The sequence below is a fragment of the Taudactylus pleione genome, unplaced genomic scaffold (genome assembly GCF_031769625.1).
Source record: "Taudactylus pleione unplaced genomic scaffold, aTauple2 ptg000995l, whole genome shotgun sequence".
Taxonomy (NCBI): domain Eukaryota; kingdom Metazoa; phylum Chordata; class Amphibia; order Anura; family Myobatrachidae; genus Taudactylus; species Taudactylus pleione.
The window spans coordinates 458,836-473,151 of record NW_028285396.1 but is presented as its reverse complement, the minus strand read 5'-3'; the positions used below and the strand labels follow the sequence as shown (position 1 = coordinate 473,151).

General features: G+C 41.2%; 1 protein-coding gene across 6 annotated transcripts in view; it reads left to right on the top strand.

The window, feature by feature from the left end:
* ARMC9 (armadillo repeat containing 9) overlaps window positions 1–14,316 on the top strand; it is a 185,628-nt gene that overhangs the window by 137,412 nt on the left and 33,900 nt on the right. For all 6 annotated transcript variants that reach the window (XM_088460934.1, XM_088460937.1, XM_088460935.1 and 3 more), the window contains 5 exons: window positions 1,782–1,816; window positions 3,640–3,751; window positions 5,592–5,681; window positions 5,880–5,973; window positions 6,957–7,080. In XM_088460934.1, the coding sequence (XP_088317060.1) occupies window positions 1,782–1,816; window positions 3,640–3,751; window positions 5,592–5,681; window positions 5,880–5,973; window positions 6,957–7,080 (455 nt within the window). The remainder of the gene's footprint in view (window positions 1–1,781; window positions 1,817–3,639; window positions 3,752–5,591; window positions 5,682–5,879; window positions 5,974–6,956; window positions 7,081–14,316) is intronic.

The following is a 14,316-nucleotide window of genomic DNA, read 5'->3' as shown; positions in this document are numbered from 1 at the left end:
TGTATATATGTGTGTGTGTGTGTGGAGCGAATTTGGAAAAAAAAAAAGGCGACCCAGGTGTTTCAAGTATTAGCATTTAAATACATTATTTGCATCCAATCAATAATTACCCCTAACATTACATTAATACCCCTGCAGACTCACACACTACAGAAACCGTACAAATCAATACAACCAGAACTCCTTGATTGCTATACAGAAAAAAGTGCCTACAGTGTCCACCATATAGTACACACAGCATTGCAGTGGCCGCCATACAATACAGAGAGAATATTGTACAATATAAAACAAATTTTGTGACTACCACACAATACAGAGAGCAGTTCTGAGACCACCATATACTACGTAGAGCAGTTATGAGACCACCATACAATGCAAAGAGCAGTTTTGAGACTGCCACACAAAACATTTTTGACAAAAATCATCCCTTCATCACTAATGAATCCCTCCTCAAAAGTCATTAACTTTTTCAGCATCATCGTAACAGCCCAATCAATCAACCCATTAGCCCCTTAAATTAACTTCCTTATCCTAATCACTCCCCGCACCATCAGTTAATTTAATTAATATATATTAACTCCCTCAGGGGCAGATATACTAAGTTCTGGAAAGTGATAAATTGGAGCATGATAAACTACCAACCAATCAGCTCCTACAGATGTGTCCACATACATCTAGCCTCCTTGCGCGTTAAACAGCCCTTCTAGTTGCGCCATGCTGTGGCATGACTTGGTAGCGCTGAGCATCTTTTTGTGCAACATTTTACCTTCCAATTCATCTTATACGCACAGCTATGGGAATAGAGTGCACAAGCAGCTTCTGCTGATTAAAATGATATGTGGGATGTCTATATTCCACGTGCAGGTGTATCTACATGCGAAACGCTACCACACAGTGTCACAGCCGCCGAAGCATTAACCCCTTCATCTTAACTCTATTAAAGAGTTAACCCATTAACCCCTTCACCCTCATAATAAAACTCTTTTATACTTATTAAATTCCTTGAACTTATACACATCATCCCTCCAAATCTCCCCCCCCCCCCCCATTATCACGACCAAAAAAACATATTAGGCAGCCGCCGAACAGCCATGCACTGATGAAGGCTCTCCCTCCTCTCACTAGCACCTCCATCTTCTTTCCAGCACCTCCATCTTCTCACCAGAAACCACCCACTCACCATCAAACACCCCGACCTCTCCCTGGCAACACCTGCCTCTCACCAGCACCCCAAGTCTCTCTCGGTCTTACGGATTGACAGGCAACATCATTTTAATGGTGTCTGAATGAGTGCAGTGGCGGTGAATTGAGAGATACCTCCAGGGAACGGGACATCTCTCCTGTCCAGGCTCCATGCTGCCAGGAGCCAGAATTGCTTGCTTGCTGGGCTGCTTAACTTGTGTGGCGGGCGGCTAGCCCTCCCTCTGCTTACCCCACTGCCCATATCCCAGACAAAGTCTAGAAAGGCTGGTACAGGGAGAGAGAAAAACTGGTACTAATTTTGACACTTCATGTATTGATTTTGTGAATTCACAACCACTTCTTCCACTTTAACCCATTACTTACTTGATTATATTGGTAATAGCTGCATGATGAAATAAATACATATAGTTGTCCACTCTGTGTTCTACCTGCTCCTGTTCATCTCACCCATTGCTTTCTAACCAACATAACTACATATTAATCCTTCTGATACATTTCTAAAGTATTTCCTTTGTGTTCATTTGTGAAAAGTTTGTTTTTATATTTCCATTATTGTTTTCTTTTCTTTTTCTTTTCAGGCTTCTTCTTTGCTGAGAGCATCAATTATACCCATGTACGTTTACTGCTCTAAAGAACATGGTATTTACTGTATAATAACCAAACCAGCCTAACCAGATAACAAGCTGCAGATAACTGATTACAACATACGTACACACACACCTCCGCACACGAAGCACATTCCAGTTACTCTAGATGCGGCACATTCCAATGTCTTTGTCATCCTTTGTTAAGCAAATAAATGCTTTAAAGATTGGTAGGTTTGATGACATTTATACAGTAGCAGCTATTAATGGCTTTGATTGTAAAAATGTATCTCTAATACTGTAAATCCATAAATTGGTATTTTACTATACAGTAGGTAGGTTGTTGCTACATTGAGTTCTCTTCTGTCTATAGAATGGTAAATGCAGAATAACTAGTTTTAAAACTGATATAATTTAATAGAGCTCCGTCCATGTTCCATCAGGGCATTTAGGGGAGTAATTTCCACCTTCTGGGAGGCAGTGTTCTGTGAGGAAGACGGATTCCCTTTTCTACTGATATCCCTGTTTCTCCTGTTCCTTAGCAAATTACCATTAGGCAAGGAACAAAATAAAAAAAGCAGCTGCTATAGTGGGCAAAGCATTCCTGGCTATGTGACATTCTAAAAGCATCTGAGAAAAGTTTTAACAGTAAGCAAGGTACACAGATGGTGGAAGGTCTCAAAGCCACCCATAAATGAGAGGCAAGCGGCAGCCCTCTGGAGAAGACCAGGAAAGTATCAAGAACTAATAAAAAGAGAAAACTGAACACCTGGCACCTCCCCACTGTCAAACTAAATAAAAAATCTAAAAGTGTAGCTATTCCAGACAACCACTCATATCCCCTGCTTCTTGTAAAGAAAAAAAGAAAAGAAAAACCCTTGTGAATGAAGACTGATTGACTTTGGGAAGCCAGCTGGCCCTTTCTGCCCTTTATCGTTTCTTGAAATCACCAGTTGAAAAACCTTTTCCTTATTATTAAAGAGAGTTGAATAAAACATATGGTAGAAGGTGGTTATAGCCACATTATAATCATAGTGAGGGGCTTTGGTGAGACTGTGTCTGATCATCATGGCTCTGACACTGTGAAGACCAGAATCTGTGATGTTACGGTTTTATTGTCCCTGGTGACATGGTCTAGGCTAGAGTGATCTTATAGGAGCTTGACAGTAATCCCCAGGGAAATTTGTATCAAGGCGGTGCCTTATTAAATTACAATATCTGGTAGATCAAAACGAAGTTGTATTTCATTTTATCTTTTTTCAGTCAACAGACATGAATGAAATGGATGATTGAGAAACTTGCAGGAGTAACACCCACAATTATTATTCTCTAACCCTAGTCATTTGTGTGTCCACTTGGTTCAGAGCTGTGGGTGGGAACAAAAGTTTGTAAAGAGAGTGGGAATATGGGGTACCATTCTGCCATGCACAGAAATGTAAAGAAAAAAAACAGTAATTTAAAAAACTATAGCCGAATTTATACTCTTCTCCCTGTGAAGGGAAATGACAAAGGCAGGCTGTTATAGGGGGTTTATAAGGAAATTAGGGATCAGCTCTTTATCAAATGCCCTGCCTCGTTGTTGGTATAGCTTACAATGTAGACTGTAGAGGGGGAACTTACCTAGTCTCTCTGCTCCCCTAATGCAGAAGGAATTTATTATAATAAGTCATCCAGGTGCAAGTGCTAGAGAAGGTTGTGATCTAGATATACAGTATAATCTTGGAAATCCACAGCATTGAAATACATGTCAACAGAAATGAATTACAATAAAAATAAATTGAAACTATTATCCTGAGTCTATTTCATTTTGAAATCATTAGTAAATCTCAGCCAATCACTTTCTTTGTTACAGAATACCACATGAGGTGCCTTTGTTGCCATCTCTAGATTATGAGAAGCTTAAGAAAGACTTGGTATATGGTAATGATCGTTTGAAAGCATTGATCCTGCAAGCCTTGCGCTGGGTGAGTAGCGCAGAGCAGCATTACACGTTCACAAATATTGGGCATACCTGTATCTATCGAAATTAAATTCTGCTCCAACCAGACTCTAAATTGTTGCAGTATTTTGTGTTTAAAGTTCGCAAATTTAAGTTAAGGAGTCCTGTGACTATTCACCCTCTAGACTATATTTCTAAAAATAACTAAAATGTGGTGAAACATTCGCTTTTGAACATCAATCACTACATGACAAAACATGAGCTCAAGTGATTACTTCCTGCTGAAATTCCCTTCAGCTACTTTGCTGACTTATTCGTAACAGTCATCATTCAGGTTTTTCCACACCGTTAGGAAATACATGCTTGAGAGCATTTTGCATCCGTGTGTATGTCTGTATGTCATGGTTTTATAACTTAGAGAACATATTTTGTTTGTGATTAGCTGACATACTATACATCTGTATGTCATATTTTATAATGCTGACCCACATTTAGTGGCGGAGCAGGGCGGCATGCGCCCTTTGCCTGCTCTGCCCCCTGAACAAGTGATGTCATGCTGAGGTGGATAGGGGTTTCAGCACAGGAAAGTACAGCACTGCCTGATGCATCTTCCAGATGCTCTGGCTGGCTGTACAGGCTGCCGTGTGCCTGCCTGGAGACGCCCTGGGAAGCTCTGCATCAGCGATACTGGCTGCAGGCTGCCGTTCCAGGCACCCTTGAATCTAATGCCGCCCCCAGGTTCCTGCACCCTCGGCGACGGCAACACTCGCACACCCTGTCCTACGGCCCTGCCCAAATTGTATGGTGCTTTGAATTAAGTTTGACTCCTAATGTTCAGAGAATTCAGTGTTTTCTTTGTCACACTAAAAAGGGAGATTTAGTCTACACACCCAGATTTGTCAAAGGTTTGAAAAGGTGCATTACCACTGTGACTGATTTGTATAATACGGGACAAGAATGCAGGAGCTCACATACCTGCTTTTGCCTGAAAAAATTGCTAGACTTAAATCGTGTCAGCATCTTTGCCAAATCGCACAATATGACATTTGGCCCAGTGTGTGTGAGAGATAATATTGTGATCACTTCTATATCAATTGTTTCCCACATCACTTATGCCACATATCCACTTGCCGATAGAGGAACGACAGTACGATTACAACATTGTAATCGTACAGTCGTTCCTCATCCTGTGCTGTGCCTACACTGAACGATTTGTCATTCAGTGCAAGCAGCCTCCCTCATCCCCAAACATGCCCAATCTGTTGTTTATCGGCAGATTGGCCGGCATGTTCAGGCAATAATTGATATCGGAAACGACCAGCGGGAGCGCGCATCGCTGGTCGTTTCCAACATTATACTGCCCGATTTATGCGCGATTAATGAGCGATTGAACGATTACGATGTCGTAATCGTTCAATCATTCTTTTATATCTCACCTTTTATTTTAAGCTCATTTGGGCATTGTATATATTTTGTTTGTGTCAATGTACAGATCCTTTGCAGTATGGTATGTTAACACTTAATAAATAAAGGATAATCTATATCATGATGTAATTCTGCCTCAGCGATGATATGTTCAGAAGATTTTGGTGAAAGTGTACATTGTATAGTTTTGAAATAATGCAAAACAGTTTCTTATCTATTAGAATTATTTTTCTTTTTTATTTTGTGTTGCTGTTTTTTTCTTCTGTCACATTTTTCTCTTGCACTGTTTAGACTAAATAATTTAACATCAATACAAACAAGTGAAAAATTAGCATTCTAAAGCAAGCTAACCGAATTAAGATTTGTATTCTACTTAAAATAATCAGTGTTGTCAGTATGTGTTGCAATGAGTACAGCATTTTGTATGTTTTTTTTTTCAGCGCTTTACTTGTTCCCAGCCCGGGGAGCAGAGAGATACCGTTCTTCAGGCTTATATAACAAATGATCTTTTAGACTACCAAAATGGGAAGGTGAGCAGGATATAGATGACAAGCATTTATCTATCCTAAATGCCAATATTAAAGAAATTCAATGCAGTCTTCCCTGTAAAAACCATAGTATTTATTTTCAGCTGACCCTCCATCTCTATGAGAATGGTCAGAAATACACTGCAAGTGTACTATTTAGATATCTGTGACAGATTCTCTTGTTGGCTTTTTTTTCCCCAGAAGAGAAATGTTTTGCAGCTGCTGCATTCCAAAAATGAGGTAGTCAGACAGTATACCGCCCGCCTCATCAATGCTTTTGCATCATTAGCTGATGGTAAGACACAGATCTAAATATAATCTAAGGACCAGTTGATATTCTATATAGTAATTTAGTCATCTACATCAACATGGCTCTTAATGAGAATTATGGAGATAAGAAATCTTATTAAATCTTTTCTTTACTGATCATTTCGTTTTGGGGGGTGGGCTAAAGGGGGGTTGGGTACAGTATCCCGACGGTCAGAATCACGACGGTGACCATGCTGGCTCCAGAATCATGACGGTCAAAATCCCAAAGCATGTTGGTAAGTATTCTAACGCTAACCCAACCCTCCCGCTACGTAACCTAACCATTCCCTCTCGCAGCCTAACCCTCTCCCAAGTGCCTAAACCCAAGCCCTAACCCTAATCCTCACCGTTGGGAATTTGACCGTAGGTATTCCAGAGCCAGGATCCTGATGACAGTCGGAATTCCGGAGCCGGGATTCTGACCACCGGGATCCTGACTACATCCCCTAGAGGGATTTCCACTGTTTTATAGGCTCCTCATATACTGCAAGGATCTCTGCCAATAACTTTATGTATTCATGGGGTCCTTCCGTAGCAGAAGTACTATTTACCACCTATCTGCTATTATATTCCTAGCTATGAGCCTAGCACCGCTGAGGTGGTTTAGCTAAATGTTATTGCTGGAACCCTGCTAAATAGTGCAGGTGGTAAGGAGTCCCAGGGATGAGACTTCCACCAAGTTATTATTGGAATGCAAGATTATTTAGTATGGCTTTTAAAGTGAAAATACTCAAACTCTCCATAGCCATATACTGTACCTTCTATCTTCTTTTTTAAATGGTGGAGGCCATAGAAACAAAATGATACAATTTCTTGCACTTTGTGTTTGTGTAGCTCATTTACATATGGGGTGACCACACACAATAGGCACGCACATCCACAAAAAAGAAGCCCGTAAAGCTCCTGATATTTATGCAGAAACTTATGATTCATGATGTTTAAGAAGTTTACACCATTCCTCTGTCACAGGCCGTGGTTATCTCAGCCAAAATGCTAATTTGCTACACTCATTAGAGGAAACCCTGAGGGCAGAAGAACAAGATTCCATTACCAGGGAAAATGTATTGGGCTCGCTGCAAAAACTTAGTCTTGGGTAAGAACCTGCTACTGCTGATTGTGACAACTTGGCATGTAGAAGATTAGCACTTTATCAAACATTATCATTTATATCCTGCATTAATTAATGTTTGTGCTGTGTGTAGCTATGTATAGTCAAGATGTGATGTACCTGGTACTTATTTATTCACTTTCAGTATTGATCTCACTTATTTCCCTATTCTTTTCCTTTTAGTGTTTTATAGCCTTTCCTTTTATTGGGAGATCTTGCCCTTGTTCCTGTACTGCTATGCAGGGCCGTAACTGGGTAGCGCGACCAGTGTCACCGCACAGGGCACCGCAGGGCAGGGGGGCGCTGTTGGGGCATGTCAATTTTCTGTTTATTATCATTCTCGCTTGTAGCTTCCTCTTCTTTTATTCCCAGCATCTCCTGGCCTGCCCTATCTCTTCCCTGGCCCTTCCTCATGAGGTCATGGCCCTTTTTTGGGTGAATGTCTTATGTCTCGATTTGAAAAATAGGGAGAGCGGGGCGTCAATGCTCTTTCTGGCACAGGGCACCAGAAAGTCTAGTTACGGCTCTGCTGCTATGTATCTTCCCCTACTATTCAAAAGGCTGGACTCCTTTATTTTGTATAAATCACAGGGACCATTTGTTAGATGCCACTGTGTCTATATTTATTATTGCATATGTTTCTTAAACTGTAGGCCTGATTCAGAGCCGGACGCTATTTGCGCTCGCTCGTTCAGAAAAAGGGGCTGGCTATTTAAATTAACCGTTCGCTCTTTGCGGTCTATTCACGCCTCTATGTCTGAACGAGCGAACAAAACATGCGGACGTAATTTTGAAAAAAACTCCCCCTGGTCGCTCGCATCATACGTCATGTCCGCTATTTATTAGATTAATCGAGTACATCGGACGGCGTATGAACTGCTCGCTATTCTTGTGGTTGGTTTTTCCTACCGCAATCATGCGAGCAGTTCTGACTATAAAACAACCAAGTGACGTGGTCGATGACGCTGCTTTATTAGTTATGCACACCCTTAAAACGCCCGTTTTGACCTTTAGGCACGCCTGCGTTCTGATCTCCACTCCCCGTTTTCAAGCACCTTCCCCTGTTACCACCCACATACGCCTCCTTCTGTCACTCAAAATAGCAGGCATTCGCTATTTAGCGAGCACACGATTTTCGGGCGCACTGACTGGTTCGCGCATACGTATTACAATCCGTATGCATGCGCAGATGTGCGAACATCGCTCGGAACGAACGAGCGGCCGCTTACGAGCGGCTCTGAATCAGGCCCAGTGTACACATTATACGAAATAATGGCCAATCTTGCGATCTGCGATGGAACGCAACAACTATTGTATAGTGTGTAGACCAGTTCATAGTTTAATGAATTGTCTATTTGCATCTTCCCATCAATAGTGCTGCACAGGCCTGGTAACATTAGCCCTGCATAGATATGTTATCGTACAGCAGACCATGTAATATGTACACAACTGCGCTTGTTCGTTCGTGACACCAGGGCAATTATACTACAGTATTGTGGAGTGCTGGCTTATTTTTGTTTATGTAATATATATATAGTTACAGTGTATGTCTAGATTGACTTGTATCTCAGGAGTGTACAACAACAACAAAGAAAAAAGTATTCCTTACACTGTGTACTCACACAGGATTTCATTAAATCTCTAATAATAATCTATTTACTTATCATGATCTGGTGACCACGACTAAAGACATCCATCTGCCCATAAAGTAAAATATAACTTTTATTTAATACATGTTAAATATATAAGCAAGCGAAATATAGAGCACACATTAAAATTTGTAGTGTAATTGTATAGTAAAAGACTAATATACAATGTCCCCAATATGTTGTCTTATGTTGTCATTATACACATTTATTTATTTCCATTTCCTACAGATGTGCCCACATACATCTATCCTTTGTGCGTAACAAGTCGCGCCACACATAACGCGTGACTTGGTAGCGCCGAGCGTCTTTTTACCTTCAAATACATCTTATTTGCACAACGGTGTGACTAGATAGCACAAGCAGCTTCTGCTGATTAAAATGATATGCAGCATGCCTATGTTCTGTGTGTGACTATGTGTGACTCTACGTTACAGTGTTACAGCCACTGACACTGTAACGTAGCGTTTCACATGCAGATACACCCGCACTCGCTCACAGAACATAGGCATGCTGCATATCATTTTAATCAGCAGAAGCTGCTTGTGCTATCTAGTCACATAGTTGTGCAAATAAGATGCATTTGAAGGTAAAAAGATGCACAAAATGACGCAGAGAAATATCGATAATAAATATATCAAAATTTGGATAGGATTAGATATAACCGTTATGTATTAAATATTCAATTTGTGGGATATATGTGGGTAAAATAACAATAAGATCATTATAAATGACAATATGGGTCTAGGATTATTCTAGGATATAGAGGAGAATATTTTAGATTGATACTGTATAAATGTGACTTTATACATATGGAAAATTGATTTCCTGAATAGAGAAAATTAGTTACATTCCCTAATGGGTTCATAGATAACATTGAAATATAGATGTTAATACAGTAAGGTCCAATTGATGTACCATATTGTTTGTATACGAGAGTGAATAGACAATAGGATTACTTTATACAACATAACTTAGTTTCTCCGTGTATATTGCCAAGGAGAAAGTGCTAGCCCAATCAACATAATGACAGGCAGCGCTAATTGGAAGAGAACGCTCTCAAAGATCAATGATGAAGAAGACCAGCGCTAGCCAATCAATTAACTGATAGGCAGCGTGGATTGGAGGAGAATGCTGTCCATCAAAAGATCTTTGAAGTCGTTGGATCTGAGCCGTGATATAAGGACGGGCAGCCCGGCAGTAGGGTTGCCCCTATGATTAAGCTTTTACTATACAGTTAAACTACAAATTTTAATGTGTGCTCTTTATTTCGCTTGTTTATATTTTTAAGATGTATTAAATAAAAGTATATTTTACTTTATGGGAAGATGCCTTTATTCGTGGTCACCAGATCATTATTAGTAATGATTATTAGAGATTTAATGAAATTCTGTGAGTGCACTGTGTAAGGAATACTTTTTTCTTTGTTGTGATTTCAACTAATTCCTGGGTGCAAGGAGGAGTAATAGGAAACCTAAAGAGGTATGAGGGAAGGATTTTCAATACACCCCTGAGTTGTCATAGGTCTGTGCGGATATGTTGTTCTTTTTGTCTCTCAGGAGTGTACCCAGCTTTAGTGTTTACCTTAGCAGGTGTAACTGCAGAACTTGATCAATGGGTTACAAAACATGAGTTATATATAGATCAAGATGACGTATGGCTTTGCTGCTCACAGATAGTATATTTCACCTTTGCCATTAAATGCAGGATATTTTTCTTCACATGACTCTGTGAACACCCTTAGGGGTAAATTTACTAAGAATCATGTTTTGGCAAGACTAAACACGACCTGTTTCGAACAAACATGCTCACGTTTGTCTCACAAATTTACCTAGAATAGTGTTTTACTAAATTGTGTGTTTTGTATGAGTTTTGCCCAAAACACGAGGGAGACAAACACGCATGAAAATGAAGCTTGCACAGATCAGTGAGATCCATGCAGTGCTTCTGTGAGTGTCAATGTAAAAAAGTGTTAACAATAGGAAAAAAAGGCATGTAGCCCCTGGCCCCCCCCACCTCCCAAACATAACCAGCACTGGGCTTTTTGAGCTGGTGCTGGCTCAGGAAATACTGGGTAAAAACGGGATGGGAGTCCCCCATATGTCCTTCAACCAGCACCAGACTCTTGAGTTGGTCCTGGTTGTGAAAATACGGAGGAAGAAAGATATAGGGGTCTTTCTTCCCCTATGTCACGGGGTCCCCCTTCAAAAGCATTCTCAGCTTACAGGCCAATTAGCAGCCTGGCTGCTGATTGAAAATCAGGCCACTGACTGCCAATCAGTGTCCGCTTACTATAGTAGCGGCAGCTCATTGGCTGGTGGCCCTACAAGTGCAGGAAACCTCGTGGGTCCTGTTACTTGCGGGGAAGAGCTTATGTGTATGTTTTTAATGGCCGGGATGCTACTAGACAAGAGGACCGTCCTGCGCCAAGGGTTAGATGAGTAGTTTTTTTTTTCCTACCCTAGAAGAAGACCAAACATTGGGAACAAGGTGAGTATAGTGTGAGTGTATGTAATAAACTTTTACTTTTATGGTGTGTGTGTGTGTGTACTATGGGCCTGATTCGTTAAGGATCACAGCTCCGTGATCGCATGCAGGTCTGCTAGAAAATATGCTAATGATTGCTATCACAGTGCCGTCGCACCTCCAGCATGGAGACGCCCACTACCGATATCTCACATCCGTAATACTTTGCAAACCTCCATAAACATCGGTAACATCGAGTGCCGTTGGCCCCTCATGCAGAATTACAGCAGCCCTGACCTTACTTAGAAATTGCTAACCTCATTACGTATACAATCGCCATGGCTAATTTATGCACGCCCATGCAAACTGTCAGGCACGCCTGCATTTCTCCGACCAACTCATCGTCACCACCCCCAAACGCTTACTGCCTGTCAATTGCTCTGTGATGGCTCTGTGTGGTCTCCGAGATCGCATTGCGATCGCAGTGGTGCCTTCGCTCACTGCGATGCATGCACAGTACGAAACAATCGCCTGTCTGCGTACGCTTTAGCAATAGCGATCCGTAATTTCAATTTTTATTTGCAAGTGTATACAATGATACAAAATCAAAGATCAAATTGATACATTCATAACAATGGTAAAGATTTCCCATGTATCAGTGAGACATTACAAAGTCAATATAATGGAAAACGAATAGAATGTAATTGTAAAAGTAAATGCTTAACAGAGACTAAAAAGGGAAAAGTCTGCCATCTAATTTTGCATAATAACCTTATTGCCACCGTTACAATAGTAGTAAGGGAAGAATCTCCCGTTTATAGACCCCTAAAAACAATTGTCAAAATTGGAACATAACAATGCCAATGGGTCTGCATGTTGTAGAGAAAAGAAATTGTTCATAAAAAACATAACTTTACTGTATTTCCAGAACCAGCACCAGCTCAAAACATCCGGTGCAGGTTATGTTTAGGGGGGGGCACTGATCTGTGCAGTGCTTCTGCAGACCTGCAGCTCAGGAGGTAGTCTATTTGAAAATTGTGTTCTAGTGCGAGTTTGCAAATTTAAGGTGGGGGTTTGAAAACACGTTTCTTAGTAAATTTACGAGTTCTATTGTTTTCCTTGGAAAGTTCTTGCAAGTAGGTTAGCTGTTGTATTTTATCATATTTTTGTATTCGCACGTGTTTGCCTCTTGGTTTCCTGCTTGTTCGGCCGAGTTTGGCGTTAGTAAATTTGCGAGTCAGAATAACAGGCAAACACACACGAGAATGCAATCTCGCCCCCAAACACGAATCTTAGTGAGTTTACCCCTTAGTACTTGTAGGTCTCTGAGTTTATCCAGTGATAACTTTGCAGTGTTATTTATAGCGAAGCAAATACACTGAAGCTCGGCATGCCATTTCCAGGGGTACACTGGAAGACTCTACATTCATTTTAAAATGTACACATTGAGAAGAATTTCACAAAGTCCCCCTCACTCAAATATAATGTTTAATATTAATTTAATAAAATTATATCTATGCATAAATGACTACTTCTGTCTTAAGCCATACACATCATCATTAAATTATTCACAGATTGTTGCCTGTTTTGTCTGTAGTCTGTTTGTGGAAAGCTTGTTTAATGATGTGTCTCAGAATCTGTCCATGTCTGGGTGTGTGTGATATCGCAGGTAGCAATAGCACCTTCTAACTATTCACACAGTCTGCCATATGACCCATATTAAAGTGAGATAACTGAATGTCCGCACAAGGACAGAATCATGAAGCCACTTCAATAGCCCTCGACTACCATCAGTTTACGTCCATGTTTTATAATTAAGGCTGCCCTTGTCGGTGCATCCCGAGAGGGTTAGGATACCGACACCTTAACCCCCCTCTTTGGTGCCTAAACCTAACATCCCCCTCCCTGCACCCTAAACCTAACCCTCCCCCGCTAGTACCTAACCCTCCCCCTAACCCCAATACTTACTTCAGGATGCCGGCACCGGGATTCTAACAGGTGTCAGGATTCCGGTGCTGGTATTCTAAGCGCCGGCATTCTCTTTGCCGGGATATTGACCGGATTCCCTTTGAATCCTAGGAAAATAACATTAGGATGTGCTTAATTATAATATAATTTTTTTGTAAATCAAGTTTGGTTTTAGTTTTTTACAACAAACGAGCAAACAAGCTCTGAACATGATACAAGCGATCCATCCGAAATCATGTGGATTTATGTACGCTCAACAATTCCACCTACACAACTAAGACCCACCCCCAGAACACTTTACCTATGTGTGCCCAGTTCCACTCAATGAGCCATAATTGGAGATGCGTTCAACTCTGAAACGCCCGTTGTTCATAGATTTGTATGCTCGCCCACTGAATATGCGCAGTGTTAAAAATCTTGAAATGCAGTTGTGTGCAACTAAGAATCAGTCCCATAATCCTTTGTGGAACAGCCACTGCAGAGGAATATAGCTAGTAACAGCAAATTGCTTTGTGGGAGCTAACCTCCCATGGGCATTCCTGTAGTGTCTTCAACACCCATTTCTATAGCATACGGGGACACAACCCACCTGTTCAACTAACTCTACATTTTTAAAAAAACAAATCCTACTGGTGTACACAAATCATCCATGGCCTGCAGGGCCGGTTGTAGACCTTATGGAGCTCACGGCGAAAGTTCCCTTTGCCGCATACACATTATGCCACATACAGTAATGCCCTTTTATAACACATTATGCCACACACAATAATGCCCTTTATAATACATTATGCCACACACAGTAATGTCTCTTACACAATATGTTATACTGTAATGCCCTTTAAACATTATGCCACACTCTAATGCCCCTTACAATGTGATATGAATGATCAGGTATACATACCTTTTTCACACAGTCTCTCAGCAGGGGCCAGAGATCAGAGTCTGGTACAGACAGGGCCAGGGCTTCCGCAGTAATCACAACCCAGGCTGTTGAACAACAAGCAGGGACTGGAGGGAGCTGATGAGTGAGTGGTGGTGTGAGGATGCGCAGTACCATGCGCGCCGCCACAACCAACGCCAAGCTGCTGCTGCTCTCCATGTCCTGGTGGGTTGCCTCTCCCCTGCATTCTCCATGTCATCG